Genomic DNA, 20,345 nt, shown 5'->3' on the forward strand with positions numbered 1-20,345 from the left:
TAAAGAAGGAAATGGCTGCTTTTGCAAAGATGTGCATTTAAGGCGAGACACTACAGGTGAATAGGGTAAACAATTTAATTAGCAGATATCACCATGAAACTTTCCCAGTTGATTACCTACATTAAGATGAGAAAAAAATGTGTTACAAGTTTTCTGTAAATTAATGTTTAAATATGCAAATTAGGCAATATATAATTAAATATGCGCTAATTTGCATATATCTGAGTATTGCGATATGCAAATCTGAGTATTGGATAAAGCTAGGTTAAAAATAATTTTTTCATTGTGTTCACATATTAGTTGGGAAAAAAATTACAGAGGGATTTATGGATATCTACTTTTGTTATCCTGTAAATCAGAAAATACTGTCAATAGCCTTAAAAAAAATATTTTCGCCATGTTTTTTGGAATAAAATGTTAGATAAATCAGGCTAGGAATAACATATTTACAAATCCCTCGGTAAATGTCTTCATAATATAACTAGGTACAAGACTGGAAAGTTTGGTGTATATAGTTGCTACTGAAGTGGAGATTTCGGACTTGGAGTAAGAAAAGTCATTTTGAGGAAACAGGCTTTAAAGATTTATCATCAGCCAATGAAATTGCGCATTCAGTCCTTTTACTTTCACGATTGGTTGCTGATAAAAAGGAAATGACCATATTTGGATCGGACAGGATTGTACAGGAGAGAGAGAGCTTCCTAATGGTGCTTGTGATGACAGGGAGCAGACAGCGATCGCGGAGCAGCATGTTGATTAAGAACGCCAACTTTTGTTGAATTTATGAGAAATCTACAGACGCAAACAGACAAAGTGTAATAAAATAAAGACCTAAATGTGTATTTCGGACTTTTTTTCACCACAAGTCTGAAAGAAGACGTTATTGAAGACAAATATCCCAAAATCTCAAAATTGACCAGTAAAAAAAACACGATGTTTTTGCCTGCCGTGTCTCGCCTTAAGGGGGAAAAAAACGTTATTAGGGAAACTATTTCCTGTGGTCAGATTATTTGTTTATCCAAGTCTGTAGAGGACATCCTGTGATTCTACCAACAATTCTGTGCTGTAAACCTAAACTTGTTTTTGGGAGAGCGAAGTATCCAAAGGATTCAGCGTTCTGAAATGTTTCGAGTGACATCACCTCCTGTCCCGCCTTTATTCGCCTGTGGTTGATTATTACCCGGAGTTTCTTGAGTCATTTCACTGGATCTTGAGCACATTACCCTTTAGTTAGTGTTCATGAGTCAGCGTCCTGTGTAATTATGTCTGTTTCTGACATGTGGAGCGGATTATGGCAGGACAGGAAGCACCAATCATCTCACACTACATTAGAGAAACCGGAAGTGTACTATCACTAAACTGCATGTAATGCAGGGTGGGGGGTTTGAGCTTTGTAAGGAATGTGCCCCCTCTTAATTGTTTCAACAGACACACACTGCACATCCTCATCCTGACTAGCCCAACACGGCAACATTGGCTCAACCAATGGCTTGAGTTTGTGGCGTGAATATCTTTTTGACCTATATTTGAAAACAATATTTATATAGCACTGATTTGTTGTCAGCAATTCAGTTTTGGTGGCATTTGTTGTTCACAGTTCACCTTAATATAGCCATACTGAGTTTCAATCACAGAGAAAAAGGTGTTCCAGTTTACAAGTTGAAAAATTCACAATAAAAATTTAGAGACTGGACATCTTGTAAGAATTTCGTTTGAATATAGTGAAATTTGAAGTGTCCCTATTATGCTATTTTAAAGATTCCTAATTTTGTATTTGAGGTCTCATACAACAGGTTTACATGAATCCTAGGTCAAAAAACACTTGTATTTGGCTACACCTAACCTGCATTTTGGTCGATCGGATCACAAGTAGATTATGGAGACGCATTTTTAACTTTTGTCCACTTTTAACCACTTCTGTCCTGATTTCTTCAAGGGGAGGGTCTATCTGTGAGTAAATGTATGGGCTTTTTCAGAACTTTCTATCTAATGGTCGAAATAAGCTCACACAATTTACATATGTGTGCACCGAAGACGACAAAAAACACACGGAGAGCAGCAGCTTTCATTTCTGCTCTGACAGCCGCAAGACCAGCCGAACGCTGTGAATGTGTGTTAGAAATCAGGAATGGTGAGAGAAGATTGTGCCTGGTACATTTTTCCTCTTCAAACTTAACTTAGATCTTTAGCCGACAAAGTTTAAATCCCGTCTGTCTAGCGCGCTCCCCATAATGTTTGTTTACGTATTAGGTCAGTAGGCGGAGAGTAGGCGGTCCTTTGTGGCTTTTCGAACGCATTCGACCACACTATGAAAGCGATCCAGACTAATGTTTTTCGACTACCTCCGGAGTTAAAAGTAACCCCGGTAACTCAGATGGCCCAGTGTGTTGTGATTGGACTACCGCTTACAGCACGTGTTTGAAACAAAACGTATTACCATATCTAAGTTTCAGCTCCGGAGGCTTCCTCAGCACTTGTATACATTGTGATACAAACAGTAATGATGGATATCTACTAAAAATTATAGTGTTAGAGTCATCATCCTTGCGTGCATGCAAAGGGCGTTTTGCTTTCACAACACAGAAAACAGCATCTTCTAGAGATGTCGACAACATGAACCAAACTCTTCCAGGCCTCAGCTACAACTACAGTGTTTGAGGACTTGTGAAAGTAGTAGCCAATAAGACCATATGCTGGCATTATGCATGTGTTACAAACCTACGTAGGTTTGAGCAGGAATTGAGACTGGAATTACTGACGACTCGTTTTCAGACAGTTAACTTCATTTATTGTGCGCTTTGATCTTTGAATACCGTTTACATTCACAAACATCCATTATGTATTACACTACACGAAAGGTAATTTCCAAAAAATCATAACAATGCTTTCTATGAAATTTAACACATTAACAAGCAAGGATATATTGTCCCAAAAGAACGCAATTCTCTTTAAAAGTCCACTCAAAACCACTTCCTCTTTTTGTAGGGTTAAGTAATACTGGTGCTTGAGCCATCTGGTCCTATTTTTGTTTGATTGTGTAATCTCTCTCTATTTTCTTCTTTCATTTTATTCCTTCGCCTCTTTCTGCAGAGCTTTCTGAAACAGGGTGAGCAGAAATCCACACGCTGTGATGAGATTGATGCTCTGATTAAGAAGGGCTGTTCTAATGCCAGCATAGAAAATCCTCGGGGAGGCGTTACAGTCAACAAAAACAAACCTGTAACAAACCGCACAAAGGATGGAGTGAAACTGAAGCCAGACCAGATCACCCAGATTCAACCACAGAAACTCACCCTAGACCTCCGATCAGGTACCGGTTACTCCCACCGCAACTCCTGGAACACTTAAATGATTTATGTCATCACCTAATAAAGTTGGATGTCATGTGAAGTGATGGTCTCCTTCTAGAAGTGATAATTTCACTCCCCTGGAAAGCTTCAGTCTAATCCCATGATCTTCGCTCATTCCAACCCAGGTGAAGCTCAGACATTCGCTCTGAAATTCAAGAGGGCTGAGGATTATCCCATAGATCTCTACTACCTGATGGATCTCAGCTTCTCTATGAAAGACGATTTAGAGAATGTCAAGAACCTGGGAACCCACCTGATGAAAAAAATGCAAACAATCACATCTGACTTCAGGATTGGTAAGGAACCCCAGAGGATCCATACTGGATTTGTCTTTGCAAATGTTAATTTTGCTGCTAATTTCTTAACACTTTTCCTTTTTTAATGTTTGTTAATGCTTCTAGGCTTTGGCTCTTTTGTGGAGAAAACTGTCATGCCATACATCAGCACGACACCAGCCAAGCTGCTGAACCCCTGCACATCAGACCAGAACTGCACCAGTCCGTTCAGCTATAAAAATGTGCTGAGTTTGACTGAGGACGGATCTCAGTTTAATAACCTTGTCAGCAGACAGCAGATCTCAGGAAACCTGGACTCACCAGAGGGAGGGTTCGATGCCATCATGCAAGTGGCTGTCTGCGCGGTTTGTCATTTTTTATTTTATTAACTTAATAATAAAATTATATCTATTTATATTATAACTGTGATACATTTGTCAGGACTATTTAATGAATAGAAAGTGCAAAAGAACAGCATTCATTTGACATAGAAATCTTTTGTGACATTATAAATGTCTTTACTGTAATTTTTGGTCAAAAAAATGCATCCTTGCCGAATAAAAGCCGCATCCTTTTTTTTTTTTAAATGGTAGTGTATCACAGCAGCAATATATTAATCATATATTAAGCAGCAAAAACTGTTTTCAACCTCGATAATAATAAGAAATATTTCTTGATCACCAAATCAGCATATTAAAATGATTTCTGAAGGATCGTGTGACACTTGAAGACTGGAGTAATGATGCTGAAAATTCAACTTTGCCATCACAGGAATTAATTACATTTTAAAATATAAATATAAAATATTTGATAAATATAAAATATAAATACGTTTTAAATTGTAATATTATTTCACAGTATTACTTTTTTTACTGTATTTTTCATCAAATAAATGCAGAAATTTCAATTACATTTTTCAATGTGTATTTATTGTTTTATTGTACTGTAACCAAGAGTCCACTGTCTACTGGATAGGTGTGTCTATGTAACTAATCTAAAGTCAGACTAAAGTGAAGTAGCTTCTAACCCTTCTGACTTGTCAGATTTTGGATCTTCCTGAAATGAAGTTTATGCTTCCACTTGATTTGTGTATCAGAATCAGATTGGCTGGAGGAATGTTACCCGTCTGCTTGTGTTTTCCACGGATGCTGGATTTCACTTTGCTGGAGACGGAAAACTGGGCGGCATCGTGCTTCCTAATGATGGGAAATGTCACCTGCAGGATAACATGTACACCATGAGCCATTACTATGTAAGTGTGTGTGACACCAATGTGAGTCATCACTGTTCTGTATTATCCTTCATGAATATTTGACAAGACGTCTCATTCTTTTAATCTGTTCCTTTTAGGACTATCCATCTATTGCACATCTGGTTCAAAAATTAAGCGAAAACAACATTCAGACCATTTTTGCAGTAACTGAAGAGTTCCAGCCTGTTTACCAGGTAAGAAAAGCAGTCTTTTGTGTCTACATCAATAGGCAAGTCAGATCCTATAACACTCATGGAAATAAAATACTGCATGGGGAAAAAAAACTGGAAAAACTGTTTTTGTTTCATTTACAGGAGCTGAAAAACCTCATTCCAAAGTCAGCTGTGGGCACGCTAACCTCCGACTCCAACAATGTGATTGACCTCATTATTGATGCATATAATGTGAGTAGATCACAGGAACAGCATCAAAGCATCTTGAATTTAAAATACATTGATTGAAAGACTATACTGCATGGGTTTAAAATTATTTTAATATTATATTTTCTTAAATGAAATATAGATTTCTTAAATCTGTCTTTCTCAGTCTCTGTCCTCTGAGGTCATTCTGGAGAACAGCAGGCTGCCCGATGGCGTGTCCATCTCCTACATCTCCCACTGCAAGAATGGAGTGATTGAAAAAGGAGAAAATGGGAGGAAGTGCTCCAACATCTCCATTGGGGATGAGGTCAGAATAATTTCCTCCAGTTAAAAACTTAACGCAGTTGCATCTTTAACTTTTTGCCGTTTTGCCGTTTGCCGTTCCAATTGGGTACAATTTCCCAAATTCAAACCATCCCTGTTACTGGTGCTAAGTCAGACAAGCTTTAAGGCCAGTTTACACCAACAATGATAGTTATAAAAATAGCTGTAGCTATACTGTAGAGAAAGTTCTGTTATTTTATGTCGTCTGCTGCTTTAAATGCATGAGCTCTTTAAAGGGAACCTATTGGGACGTCCCGCGTGACGTCACGCCATTTGGAGCAGCCATCTTGACGGAATAGAAAATGCTAAACCGCTGGTGATAATACAGCTCGTCGCGAAATATTCATCTATTTACCAACCTTTGCGGTGATGATTGAAAAATCCTTCCCCGCTGGCGTCCAAATCAAAGAGTTGCTGACCCATCGGACTCGTGATACCGATAGCCTGCTAAGCTTTTGTATGCTTTTAATGAAGCTCCGGTGTAGCGTGATGGGAAGTGAATAAGGTAGCTGTAAATGTCACCGAACTCAATGTCAGGAAGTTTTTCTACACATTTAATGCCTGTAAAAAGAACTCGTGGTGCTTCATATGGATCTATGATTCCTAATTATTTTATCTTCCTCTTGTATATTTCTTTTTATGATGACATGACGTGAAGAGTTAGCTGACGGCCGCTGCGCTAATAATAGATAGTGGCCAGTGACCGCGACGCTGAAGTGTGTGAGAACAAATGAATAACATAAGTGCGAACCACGAACATTTATTTGGATTAAATATTTAAATATTAAATTTTAATCATTCTGTGTCATTTTTCAATGTCAGTCTTTTCACTATTTACATGTTTATGCCCAAAATGCTATAATATTCAAAGTAGTTGACTGTCGTTCTCCTCTACCCTGTGTATATTATTGATTAAATAGCCTAACGTTAGCCTATTTAAAATCGTTACAGGCACCTCACGAGCATTCATTCATTCAACTATTTTAAAAGACTGGAATGAACACGAGCACACACAAGCAATCTTTTTTATAGTCAATTTAATAAAAATAAAAAATGTAATAACAGGTATGAAATGTCAGAAAGAGAAAAAAAACTTAATGGGAAGACGAGCATAGACTGCTGCAGCTTAGTGGATAAATATATTTAGCCTATTTATTATTAAGATTGCACAGTTGGAAAGAAAATATATTTATAGGAACATTTCAGCAGGCTCAAGATAATTATACAGTGACCATTATTCATTATTTTAATCAATTCGCAGCCATAAAACGTGATAATCCGCATTCTCATGTATGTGCGCTTGTGCAATAGTATTCCGTCAAAATGGCTGACACGCGGCTAGGGGTCACGTGACTGGGAGATCCCTATCACGCTGTTTTACATTTTCAACTTTTTTATTGTGTGTAATATTGCGGTTTAAGCAAGAAAATGTCTGTAAAGTTACAAAGCACAAATATTTATTGAATAACTTTAGTTATTGACTTCCATATCAACATAGAATTAGAACGATTATTAAAATGTTATAGTTGTCATGGTTATTGTTAGGCTTGGGTATCGAGTATCGAGAATCGATTGGAACCGGGACTAGCTTTGCGATTTTCCCGGTATCGTTCAAAAGTAAAAATTTCGATTCCTAGTTTCGATTCACAGTCCACCGACCGGAAGAAGAAACCGCTGTCTAAGTTATTAGTTAAGTTAATTTCGCTTCAAACTTTTGTTTTTACGCGCGTCAATTTCGCTCTTGACACGCGAATTAACACAAAGTGGTAAAGCGTATAACTAGACGCGGCAGGCGCGAATTTGACGCGCTATTCGCGTCCGGTGTGAACGCACAGTCATTGCAAGTCATTTCTAGCCCTATTCTGAACTGAAGTAACTACCTAATCGATTTCAAACAGCCAAATGTTAACTCGCTGAACACTGACAGCTGTAACCTACTTCCCCAGATTAGTTCAACATTTGTAAACTGTAACGTACACACGGCATGGTAAATGCGTGTATTACTAGCACAGGTGTAAGCGTATATGGATTGTTATTGTTGTTGAACATAAAAACAAAAATCATGAAAACACATTTACACGAGTGTAAACAACCTTATTTAGCCTTTTTTACCTGATAGCCCATTTTAGCTGTGAAAATAGCAATTGATGGAGAAGGTCAGACTATTTCCTTCAGAAAGACCGTTGGTTAGCTAGCTCATTTAAAATATCCTAAAAAATGTTGTTTAAAATAGATTTGATATTTATATTGTAGTTGAAAACAGCCCTGTGAGAAATTCATAGTAAAGTTCATAAAAAGTAAAAAGTTCATAGAATTAAAATTGATCTAAACTTTTTTGACCCTGCCTCTTAAAAGAATCGGAATCGAGAATCGTTAGGAACCGGAATCGAAACAAGGAATCGGAATCGTTCAAATTCAAACGATACCCAACCCTAGTTATTGTCCTTGGTGTGAACGAGTCATTACAGAACATTTTTAGCTGCTATTTATCTTTAAAGAAATTAAGGTATGCAGCAACATGATTTTAAAACTACAAATACTGCAAATAAAAATCAAGGCAAAATTTCAAAAATGCATATTTTGCTCACTGGTAGCTCTTCATCCTTGTGTCATAGGTGAAGTTTGAGGTTGCGATCACGGCTAAGGGTTGTCCATCTAATGGTAAGTCAGAGACGATAAAGATCAAACCGCTGGGCTTCACTGAGGAGGTGGAGATCGTCCTCAACTTCATCTGTGAATGTGAGTGTCACAAAGACGGAATCCCAAACAGCCCATCGTGTCACTTCGGCAACGGTACCCTGGAGTGTGGAGCATGCAGGTGAGTTATATACTGGCACTGATGGTATCATCCATTAAAATCCTCAACTGGCAGCCCTGATATCTATCTACCTCTGCTTATATTCAGGTGCAATGATGGACGTATCGGCAGGAATTGTGAATGTAGCAAAGACGAGGTGAGAACAGAAGATCTAGACGCAAACTGCCGCATGGATAACGGCACCGACATCTGCAGCAACAATGGAGACTGCGTTTGTGGAACGTGCGAGTGCAAAAAAAGAGACAACCCAGAGGAGAGATACAGCGGAAAGTTCTGCGAGTGCGACAACTTCAACTGCGACCGATCCAACAACAAGCTCTGTGGAGGTACGACTACGTTTTTTTTTTTTTTGTCTGTCCTGGGATACACAAAATAAAAACAACAGCTTGTTTAACTAAAACTAAAAACATTTTCGTTACTTGTAATACAATTAATGTTAACTTAAATAAATAGGGATGCACCGATATGAACATTTTGGCCGATAATTCTTAATATTTAAAAGCCGATAAGTCTAAAACCAATAAAAGTCTCACCAATAAAAGCCATGCCCCAAGCACACAATTATAATGTTCTCGTTATACTTTTATGTAGCCTATATGAAAGATTTGCACTGCACATGTTCCTCTTAACTGTATTTTTCTTTTTGAAGTGAGTCAAATCATGTTTTAAGCAATTGGCGAACAGTGCGCATCTGAAGTGTCTCAGCTGAAGGAAATATTCCATTTTTTTTCGGCTTTAATATTGGCCAAATTTTCTTATCGGACCGATAACATTAAAATGAACATGTATTGGCCGATATATTGTGCATCCCTAGAAATAAAGTAGGGTGACATATGTAGGGTAACAGTAAATGATAAAACAGATGACAAGTTACAAACTAAAAGTGTTTCTTTAACTTTTCAGGTCACGGTCGTTGTGAATGCCGAAAGTGCATTTGTGACGCTAACTACACCGGTAGTGCGTGCGACTGTTCTCTGGACACCTCCACCTGTCTGGCCAGTAACAAACAGATCTGTAACGGCCGGGGCACCTGCGAGTGTGGCGTGTGTAAATGTACAGACTCAAAGTTTCAGGGTCAGACCTGTGAAATCTGCCCAACCTGCCCTGGAGTTTGTACTGAGCACAAGTAAGTAATTAACAGAACACTTGCTCAAACAAGCAGCTAGCAGCACTAAATATAATCACCTGTGTTTTTCCTCACAGGGATTGCGTCCAGTGCCGAGCGTTTGCTACTGGTGACAAGAAAGACACGTGTGAGAATGAATGCATGTACTTCAATCTTAAATTAGTAAAGATGAAGAATGAACTTCCTCAGCCCCACGACCAGCCCTACATCAATCACTGCAAAGAGCGCGATGCTAATGACTGCTGGTTCTTCTTCTCCTACGCTACCAAGAACGACAGCACCGTTGAGGTCCACGTGGCCGAGGAACTTGGTACGTACTGGATGAAATGAGTAGGCCTTGATTTATTTATTTTTTAACCTAACTAGTTATTTACCTTGTGTCCCATAATGCTTTGCGTCTGTTTTGACAGAGTGTCCCTCTGGCCCTGACATCATCCCCATCGTAGCGGGTGTGGTCGCAGGAATCGTTCTGATTGGTTTAGCGCTTCTGCTCATCTGGAAGCTGCTCATGATTATTCACGACCGCAGAGAGTTCGCCAAGTTCGAGAAAGAGAAGATGAATGCCAAGTGGGACACGGTATGTTTCTCTAATTTACATTACGCTTCATTTTCAAGTATCTGTTTAAAGTTATATTCATTCAGTCATATCATATGTAGCTTGGACTAGAGAAAGCTGTCGGAATGACATGAATATGTAATATTGCTCAATGTAGTTACGTTTCTATAAAGCACTGCAGCAAGGTGTAATGGGATGTCTGGTCTCATTGTGTGGGGTGTGGCCTTTCTGGCACCAGGGGAGTCCACTGCTGCCACTTGCTGGTCACTGATAGTATTGCAGTGAATGACTCCTACACAATATTGCAGCAATAGACCTTATTCACAGCAGCGCCATCTTTGATTTTTAATGGGAATGAAAGCGAGGCTGTGAGGGTCAGACATGCATCTCTTCAATGGGCTCTACTGTTATTTAATGTCATTTAACACTGGAAAAATATATTTCCAAGAAATTTCAGTAGACAAAAAACTCCCGACAATATAAGCTGTGGAAAATAGTAAGTAATCTAAAGAGCTTTATACAGCTTTTTACAGCGGATGCCATTGGAAACACGGCAAGTCTATCCCTCACAGCCTCACTTTCATACCTGTCATGGCGCTGCTCTGAATAAGGTCTGAAGACACAGGAAGGTGGGCTTGTGCTTTCAGAACATTTTTCTTTGGATCGGAAGCTTTTCAAAATGCATATAGGTCTATTTAAAGCGTAGTGCATCAAAAAGTTTGTCAATGTTAGTACTTAGTCATTTATCTTTCATTTAGTGGTAGAATGATCAGTTGGAGGTCTTGTATATTAACCCTAAAAAAATTTTTTTTTTAAAAGGTTGCATATGTGTTTTATATTTTGTATCATATTTGATACATCGGGCTTATATGGCCCATATAATGAGAATATGGAGCTCACATTTGAGGTGGAAAAAAAATTAGTTTTGGTGCAGATGTTATTTATATGGCCAAAATTATGAAGAAGTTCTAATAGCTTGCTCTAAAGCTAAATCAGTGAGATCTTTATAACTAAATAACAGACTACTTGCATAAAATGCATATAAATATCCATTGTCTTGTCATTCTATATCTTATTTTTAAATATTTAGATGATATTTAAATGCTTAGTTTTATGACCAAAGCTGTTTTTAGAATGATACTAACAGACATTTTATTAATTCATAAATTAGAGGCTTTAAATGGCATTGGCACTGAACTGGTCAAAACTGCCTACTCTTCTGCTTTTTGTTTTCTTTCTTCAGTTCTACTTTTCTCATTCTGTTCTATTTTGTTTTGTTTTTCCTTTCTGCCTTTCTCTCTCCAAACCTTTTCTTCTTGTCAAATCTAGCAAGAGAACCCCATATACAAGAGTCCCATTAATAAGTTCCAGAATCCAAGTTATGGAAATAAGGGCGTCACACTCTGAGTCTGTACTCTTCTCAGCTGTTTGCATGGGCTTTTTCTCCCTCTTTCGGTCACTTTAACAACATCCTCAGACCCGTGTATAATATGGACGGCTTGTAAATTGTCATTTGCAGTTATTTAATCTAATTCACTAATTATTTGGACATGCCTTTTCCACAATGTGAATGTGTGTTATTTACTGACTGTAATTGTATGACTTTTCATCTGTGGAATACACAACCTTGAACTCACAGTCTTACAGGTTCGGAATGACAAATAAATGATGATAGAAAATTCATTTTTGGGTGAACTTTTGATGCCTAAAGGAATAGTTCACCCAAAAACAAAGATTTACTCATCTTCGTCAGAACGGATTTTGAGAAATTTGCAGTGAGTGTGTGCTGTCAGAATGAGAGCTCAAACAGTTAATAAAAAAATCAGGGGGTTGACTTTTCTTTTACTGGAGGAAGCAATATTATCATTTATGGACTCGTGTTTTGACCAGAGGTGACGGTTTAAAGTTAAAGTGCTTTACAGTGTAACTTCGCTGATTTTCAACCTGCTTTCTGCTGTTACAATGTCAGTAGTATATGTAAATCAACAATGTTTTCTCACATTTATTTGTCAGCAAAAGTCCACTGGTTGACGCAAAATGCCACAGATTGTGAAAACTACAGATTATACTTCCGCATTTTTGTATCCCGCCCACGGACAGTCTCAATGACAGAGAGTTATTGACAGAACAGTTATTGAATAATTCTTGCACACATGTACGATACAAGCCGTCACCGTGACCGTTATGACTAAAAGTTTTTTTATTTGACTCTGTATCCATAGCAGACTGTTAGGAGTGGCCTTGGATGGCAACATGCAATGAAGGTTTCCTTCCTATTTGGCATAAGGGAAGATGACAGGCTTTTTTCCTCTCTCTCTCTCTCTCTCTTTCTCTGATTGCACCTATCTCAATTGTTCGCCTTTCTACTGTATAGGCAGCCATGTTTTATTGAAAGCCCATTTTGCCAACAGTGAAATTCCTCTTTAATGATTGATTTGTTTCTTACAAACACGAGTCATGTGGATTACTTGTAGATTCTGTTGTATTTCTGAGGATGAGTATATTTTCATTTTTGGGTGAACTATTCCTTCAAAGAGCATAATACAAAAAAATGCCAATACTAAACAAACTTTTTATATTGCTGCATACAAAATGCCTGCAAATACAGTGTTTGATCGTGTGCCTTTTGTAATGCTTGCTGGTGTTATTATACAATTAAAAAAAATAATAATTTCAAACAAAGTTTACTATATTTGCTGTGAAGTGTCCTAACCTGGCAATTGTGTAGATATATTCATGGTTGATCTAATGATGGTCTCTTTATGTTGGTCTCCAGGGTGAGAACCCCATTTACAAGAGTGCTGTGACGACGGTGGTCAACCCTAAATATGAGGGCAAGTAATGGACGAATCTGTCCATCTTCAAGCAACACTGTATGCAGAACAATTCAAGAGGAACGGAAGTGTTGAATTTCACTTTATTTTCTTTCTTTTTTGTTTGTTTTTAAATCACCTTTTGGCTGTGCATTTGCCACTGTTCAGTATAATCAATTAACCTGTGTTTCTATGCATTGTTTTGGAACTGTACAGTATGTATAAACTTTTTTTTATTTTATGCAATCTTAGACCATTTAAATTTTCATCAATGTTTTTGATTTTTAGCCACAGGTCTGCCTTGTTTTCCCTGAATGATAAAACCAGTCGTGTTGGGTTAGATGACAGGGGTTTTGTACGTAAGATGTGGTCAAGGATGCATTAAGAATGTTATTCACAAAGACAAGACACAATAACCAGACCTGCTTCAGTCCAGCAACTAGTTGAACATTGGAGTCAGTTTGTGTCTTATGTTGGTACAGGAAACTTTCTGAACCTGTGGATGGAGTGTCCTGTCACTGGTATAGTAGGGTAGCTGTAGCGGACCACTGCTGTTTGTACACATGGTGCTTTTAATGTAGACGCATATATGTCGTCTGCATAATTCTGGGAAATTTGAGTCCAGTCCAGCCTTTCTTTGGTCTGGGAATCAGATGGATTAGTGATCTTTTTATTGTGCACATTAATGAATCCAATAGGACAGATTAGTATCTTTTTAATTGTCACAATATAATTGACAACATTTCATCTGTCAAGTGTTTGATTTAAATGCCTTTGACTTGGCAACATCTGAGTTTGAAAGATGTTAGAGGGACATTTTCATCTTTGTCTGTGAATAGAACAATCAACTTTATTATTAATATTATTGAAAACATAAGTGTAAAGTCATTTGAAAAGATCTTCAGGTTTTAGATTTGTTTTAAGAACGAGGAAATGAAATCTCAGGTCCCGAATTTCTCTTTCACTGATGCCAAATATTTACGTCTACTGTGCAAGACCTATATTTTATTGTTTCTGTTAGTCTCCATACGTGGACTTGCTTCACATCTGCTTTTGTAATTTTAATTTGTCCTTTTTAACAACATCATTGTTCATAAATAAGCCTAACTGCTCAAATTATTGTTTGTAAAGATCAGTGTTATAAGAAAGATTACTTCTTTTTTTTTCCTTTTTTTTTTTTTTACCCTTAAAGCTTTTAAAAGCTTAATCACGTTACACACACACACAATTTGCATTTTAAAGTGCCTTTTCTTTTTTTGCATCATGCCTTCTGTTTTTTGTTTCTAGGAGTTATTTATTAAAATAAAGAACCTAAAACACTGGACTGCATTGTTATCGGTGTGTGTTTGTGGGTCAGCATGGTTTATAATGGAATGTAAAGTCTTTATACACTGCCTGTCCAAAAAAAGGATTTAAATAGGCAAATGCTTAAGAGTCTATGACTGGGTCATTACTGCAGTGATTATTATGTTTCTAGCATGTTATATATTTGGCAACAACACTCCAATTGATGGAGTGTGTAGCTTTTCATTTCTTAAACAACCATGTAGGAAAACGCATCATGGCCATATTCATCTAGGCTCAATTTGTGAAGGAATTGTTGGGAAGGTGCACGAATAATCATTTTCACACATGAACTGGCACCAGACCTTAAATTAATAGAAAGTCTTTGGTATTTGCTGTAGTAGACTTTACAGAGTGCTCGACTCTTGCATTGTCCAAATGAATGCACCTCTTGACACAACATTTGTTTCCATCAAGATGTGCATACATTTTTGGTCAAACACAGCCAATGTGTTGTTTTCCCAATGATCTTTACTGCTTTGTTTTTATTTAGTGTTTGAGGGTTCTCTCATGTCACTGCTACACATATGTGATTGGTTTACAGAATAAAATGCACTTTGTTTGATTTTATAGAAGTTTAGGGGTTAAAGGTTGCAATATTCAGCAAACAACTATGCAAGGCCTGTATTAAATGCAAAAAAAAATATCTGTGATAACCATGTTCTTATTAAACATTAATATTTTATATTAAAGGGCACCTATTATGCCCCTTTTCACAATATGTAAAATAAGTCTTTGATGTCCCCAGAGTGTATGTGAAGTTTTAGCTAAAAATACCCAACAGATCATTTTTTACAGCATGTTTAAATTGTCACTTGTCTTTTAGGGGCTGAGAAAAATGCGACGTTTCAGTGTGTATCCCTTTAAATGCAAATGAGCTGCTTCTGCTGCCGCACAGGGGGCGGAGCCTCACGAGCTCGCGCTTCAGTGTCAGGATAATCGTACTCGGTTACTAACGTAACCTCGGTTCTCTCTAGAAGAGGGAACGAGTACTGCATAAGATATCTTACGCTAGGGGAAAATCCTTTTTCCGCGAGATATTGAAGCCAAAAATTATCCTTAATTTTGTAATAATGCAAAACGCGTTGCGGCAGCATACAGACATAGGCGAGGCAGCTCGCGCGCCTATTGGCTGTTCTGCGGCAACTGCAGCAGCCTATCGAGCGAGGCCTGGCGTGACGCCATACCCAATGAGGGTGCTTCGCGCCCGCTGCGTCACATCCCGCCGAAACGGGCGTGGTCTAGGCCTATAAATACCACTCGCAGGCAGCTATTATCTGGTTTTTCATCATCGAAGCAACCAGAGCGTGCGCATGCACGGCAAGATACGCAGTACTCGTTCCCTCTTCTAGAGAGAACCGAGGTTACGTTAGTAACCGAGTACATTCTCTTACGAGAGGTTTCTCATACTGCGTAAGATATCTTATGCTAGGGGACCCAATGCAAAACCCCGTGCATGCCGAGATCTGACACCAAAGACCCAAGGGCGAAAGCCCGGGGTTCATATAGTGCACAATCACCCAGGGAACTCACAGGGAGTCCGGGAAGAGGGAGGGGCGAAGCCGCACTCTTCCACATATGGCAGCGTCACTTAGACGTGAATTTCATCATACAGACAGGGCGGGGTACGGCCTGAACTGATGGGGAAATGTGGGTCTTACACAGTTTGCTGCTTTTCACTGTCGATCATCGAGCTGTGCTCAGTAGACGCAGCATTCTGAGCTGATAGCATCAGGTCAGATAATACTGGTTAACTAGACCGACAGCAGCCTGGCCTGCAGGGCGGGAACCTCTAGGTTGTAAAACCTTATAAATGTAGACGGGGAGGCCCAGCCCGCCGGCGTACAAATATCTTGCAAGGCAATCCCACTCGACCAGGCCCACGAAGAGGCCATGCCTCTCGTGGAGTGCGCTCTGACACCCAACGGGCACTGCATGCCCTTGGAGGCGTATGCTAGCGCTATAGCATCAACTATCCATCTGGATAGGCTCTGTTTTGACGCGGCTAGTCCCTTAGAATGCCCGCTGAACGAAACAAAGAGCTGCTCTGTCTGTCTGAAAACAGACGAGCGAGACACATAAGCTCGTAATGCCCTGACTGGGCAAAGGAGGCCCGCGTCTCTTTCCTCATCAGGGACCGGTAGGGCTGACAGGGAGATGACCTGCGCCCTAAACGGGGTGTTGAGGGATTTTGGAACATAACCGTGCTTAGGTTTGAGTATAACTTTTGAGTCATTAGGCCCAAATTCCATGCACGTCGCGCTCACAGAGAGCGCGTGTAAGTCCCCTATGCGCTTCACTGAAGCAAGAGCCAGCAGAAACACAGTCTTGAAAGACAGATGTTTCAGATCAATTGTCTGTAAAGGCTCGAATGGTCCACCTTTCATGGCTTCCAGTACCGTAGAAAGGTCCCATACGGGGACTGAGGGAGGTCTGGGAGGATTCAGTCTCTTAGCCCCTCTAAGGAAGCGGATGACTAAATCGTTCCTTCCTATTGACTGACCAAGCGTTGTTCTTGAGAACGCTGCTATAGCCGCCACATAAACTTTGAGCGTGGAAGGGGTCCTGCCCTTATCCAACAGCTCTTGTAGGAAGGAAAGCACCTCCGTCACTCCACAGTCTGTGGGTGACACGCCACGGGCTGTGCACCAGCCCGAAAACACTGACCATTTCGAGGAGTAGAGCCGTCTCGTAGACGGAGCTCTAGCCTGCGTGATCGTGTTTAATACTCCCTTAGGGAGTTCAACATGTACCCGTTGATGGCCCAGACATAAAGGGACCACAATTCCGGGTGAGGTCTCTCCTCACTGGCACTGGCCACGGGGCAGTGCTCGCTAGCTGCATCACAACTGGGAACCAAGGTTGGTTTTCCCAGAACGGTGCTACAAGCAGTACTGAGCACCTGAGGCCGCCCTGGCGATTTATGTAGGACACCACAGACATGTTGTCCGAGCGGACCAGGACGTGGCGTCCTTTTATTTGGGGACAAAAACGCGTCAGCGCGTTGTCTACTGCCAGCATTTCGAGGCAGTTTATGTGCAGGAGCTTCTCCCGTTCTGACCACTGGCCGAAGAACGGTCTGCCCTCGAGCAGCGCTCCCCATCCCGAGGTGGATGCGTCCGTGGACACCACTCTCACCCTCGAGGAAGTCCCCAGGCTTACACCTGATTGGTACCAGTCGTCCGCTCTCCAAGGTTTCAGAGCTGTGACTCACTTCTGATTGACCTTGAGGCGAAGCAGACCGGATGCCCACGCTTGGCGTGGGACTCGCGCTTTCAGCCAAAACTGCAGCGGGCGCATGCGGAGCAGGCCCAGCTGGAGCACTGATGATGCTGAGGCCATGAGACCCAGCATCTTCTGAAATTTCTTGAGCGGGACAGATGCGCCGCAGCGGAACGAGTTCGCTGTACGCTGAATGTCTACCGCGCGCTGTGGTGATAGTCGCGCTATCATGGACAGCGAGTCCAACTCTGTGCCCAAGAAAGATATCGTCTGACTGGGGGACAGAGAGCTCTTCGCCCAATTGACACTGAGACCCAAATTCTCGAGGTGATCGAGTAAAATGGTCGTGTGCTCTATGAGCACTGAGCGAGATTGCGCTAGAATCAGCCAATCGTCCAAATAGTTCAGTACTCGCACGCCCCTCATTCTGAGGGGTGCGAGCGCCGCATCCATGCACTTCATAAATGTACGGGGTGCCAGGGATAAACCGAACGGCAGGACTGTGTACTGATATGCCTGGCCCTCGAAGGCGAATCTCAAATATCGCCTGTGACGTGACGTTATCTGTATTTGAAAATACGCGTCTTTCAGATCTATTGACACGAACCAATCTCCTTGGCGAATCCGCGCGAGGATTTTTCTGGTCGTGAGCATCCTGAACTGTCGCTTCACAAGCACTCTGTTCAGTTGCCTTAGATCTAGTATGGGTCTGAGACCCCCGTCTTTTTTCGGTACCAGGAAGTATCTGCTGTATAGCCCTCCTTCGCTCTGAACTTGAGAGAGAGGCTCTATGGCCCCTTTGTTCAATAGTTTCGCCACTTCGGCTCGAAGTAAATGTGCTACTTCTGCTTTTACCGTGGTCTCGACGCGCGCCGTATAGCGGCGAGGGCGTCGGCGAAACTGTAGCGAATAGCCTCTTTTTATAATGTCCAGCACCCACTTCGAAACCCCAGGCAGCTTTGCCCATGCGTCTGCATGAATAGCTAGGGGTTGAATACGAAGCGCGCTCCGTTCGCTCAGCGATGGAGAGGCTTCAGTGTGCTGTAACACAAGCGTCGCGCTCGTGACATTTGAGGCATGGGGCGCGCTGATAACAGCGGGCAGATTGCCCGCGCTCGACTCCTCTGTGGCGGTCAACCGCGAGGGGGAGGGCTGGGCGAGTCCCGTAGGAATAGGGTTGGGTACCGAAACCCGGTTCCAATAGAGAACCGGTTCCGACGTAAACGGTAGTATCGAGACCGAATAAGAACGCAACTTTCGGTGCCTGATTTCGGTGCCTGACTTTTTTCACCGCCCCCTATAAAACATCTCGCGGCATGAATGATCCAATAACAAAACATCTCCAGTTAACCAGCAGAGCATTCATTTAGTTCGTTTGTTAAATAAGAGACGATCTAGCGATCTGCGATCAGTGGCGCGGATTATTGTGGCTCGCGCACACCGCACTTTCTTCACGCGCGCTTCAATACGTTGGTCGCGGACGCGCTTCAATACGTTGCAGAGATCGATCTATTTATGAGGCGTCGTCTAGTATGTGCGCGGAGAGTTTGTGTGTGCGTGCTCGCGTCTCAGATGAGTATGTGCGCGAGTGTGTGTGTGTGTGTGTGTGTGTGTGTGCTCGCGTCTCAGATGTATGTGCGTGAGTTTGTGTGTGTGTGTGTGTGTGTGTGTGTGCTCGCGTCTCAGATGAGTGTGTGTGTGTGTGTGTGTGTGTGTGTGTGTGTGTGTGTGTGTGTGTGTGTGTGTGTGTGTGTGCTCGCGTCTCAGATGAGTATGTGCGCGGAGAGTTCTGGTGAAATCAAAAAATATAGCCTAATGCACACAAAGTGTCCCTGCTTGATTTACAACCACTGATGAGCATAATCGGTTTAAAAAAACAACAACAACAAACAAAAAACTACGAATGCGGATTAGAACCCAAAACCTCTGACATTCTTGACTAAAGTTCAAGTTCAGCTGCAGTGTTCCTCTTCGGGTAAGTCTAGTATTTTAATGCCAACTGCAAATCTTGCATATCAAGTATGAAGTATATCAAGTATATTTATATGAGGCTATACTATGTGTGTTAAATATTTCTGCTCAGTGTCAGATATTTCTCTGTTTTGTAAAAGTCTATAATATATAATACGTAATATAATATATAATATATATAAATAATATGAGAAGAAAATTTTTTGATCTTAACTTAAGTGTTTTCGGCTACATCAGTAGCCTTTTAAACGGCACAATTTTTTATTTAATCAGAAATCAGAAAATCTTTTTCAGAAAACACACACAGGTATTATTTTTTTGATAAAGTGTGTGCGGTTTCGTTTTCTTAAGTACCGGTTTAAGAACCGTTTAAGCACCGGAACCGTTTGAAAAATACAGAGTAAGTACTGGTATCGGATAAAACCCAACCGATACCCAACCCTACGTAGGAACTGTCATGTCTATGTGTGGATGTGGGCGCGGGACAGCGGGCACATTTATCACACCGAAAGCATTGTTCGCTTGAGTGAAGCGAATGCACGCTGGTTTCGTTTTTACAGAAACCGTGAGACATGCATAACGTGGTGTTTGTGGGCACTGGGTAGTGGGCATTCTTACTACACATGAGACATCGGCCGTGGCCGGGACACCAGAAAATACACTCTCTTGGGGATTTATCTGGGTAGCCGTGAAAACGGCATTTGTGTGCAGGCAAGCGAGCGACAGAACCGGCTTGTTGGCTGCAGAAAACACTGGAACAGTCACATTTGCTGGAACTGGACGAGCGAATAACTTTGGTGGGAGTCCGGCCGCAGCGGGACTCGAACACTGTCGTTTTCCTAGGCGTGCTAGGACGACTTCGGGGCCTTGGGCTTTATCACAATCCTAGGCCGCGGGCCACGCATGGCAGGGCG

At 41.0% G+C, this 20,345-nt stretch overlaps 1 protein-coding gene and 1 long non-coding RNA gene across 2 annotated transcripts in view; one reads left to right on the forward strand and one right to left on the reverse strand.

Annotated features, from left to right (window-relative positions):
* The window catches only part of itgb1b (integrin, beta 1b), a 22,972-nt gene extending 8,754 nt beyond the window's left edge, over positions 1–14,218 (forward strand). The window contains exons 4-16 of the mRNA XM_082173526.1: positions 3,091–3,310; positions 3,476–3,646; positions 3,752–3,990; positions 4,722–4,877; positions 4,976–5,071; positions 5,192–5,281; positions 5,424–5,564; positions 8,197–8,399; positions 8,487–8,725; positions 9,303–9,525; positions 9,603–9,835; positions 9,936–10,102; positions 12,858–14,218. Of these exons, the coding sequence (XP_082029652.1) occupies positions 3,091–3,310; positions 3,476–3,646; positions 3,752–3,990; positions 4,722–4,877; positions 4,976–5,071; positions 5,192–5,281; positions 5,424–5,564; positions 8,197–8,399; positions 8,487–8,725; positions 9,303–9,525; positions 9,603–9,835; positions 9,936–10,102; positions 12,858–12,923 (2,244 nt within the window). The 3' untranslated portion in view covers positions 12,924–14,218. The remainder of the gene's footprint in view (positions 1–3,090; positions 3,311–3,475; positions 3,647–3,751; positions 3,991–4,721; positions 4,878–4,975; positions 5,072–5,191; positions 5,282–5,423; positions 5,565–8,196; positions 8,400–8,486; positions 8,726–9,302; positions 9,526–9,602; positions 9,836–9,935; positions 10,103–12,857) is intronic.
* Positions 9,795–20,345, reverse strand: part of LOC309501562 — a 22,225-nt gene continuing 11,674 nt past the window's right edge. The window contains exon 3 of the long non-coding RNA XR_014206903.1: positions 9,795–9,915. This is a non-coding gene — a long non-coding RNA (uncharacterized lncRNA). The remainder of the gene's footprint in view (positions 9,916–20,345) is intronic.

This window comes from Leuciscus leuciscus, assembly GCF_965113295.1.
Source record: "Leuciscus leuciscus genome assembly, chromosome: 6".
NCBI lineage: Eukaryota > Metazoa > Chordata > Actinopteri > Cypriniformes > Leuciscidae > Leuciscus > Leuciscus leuciscus.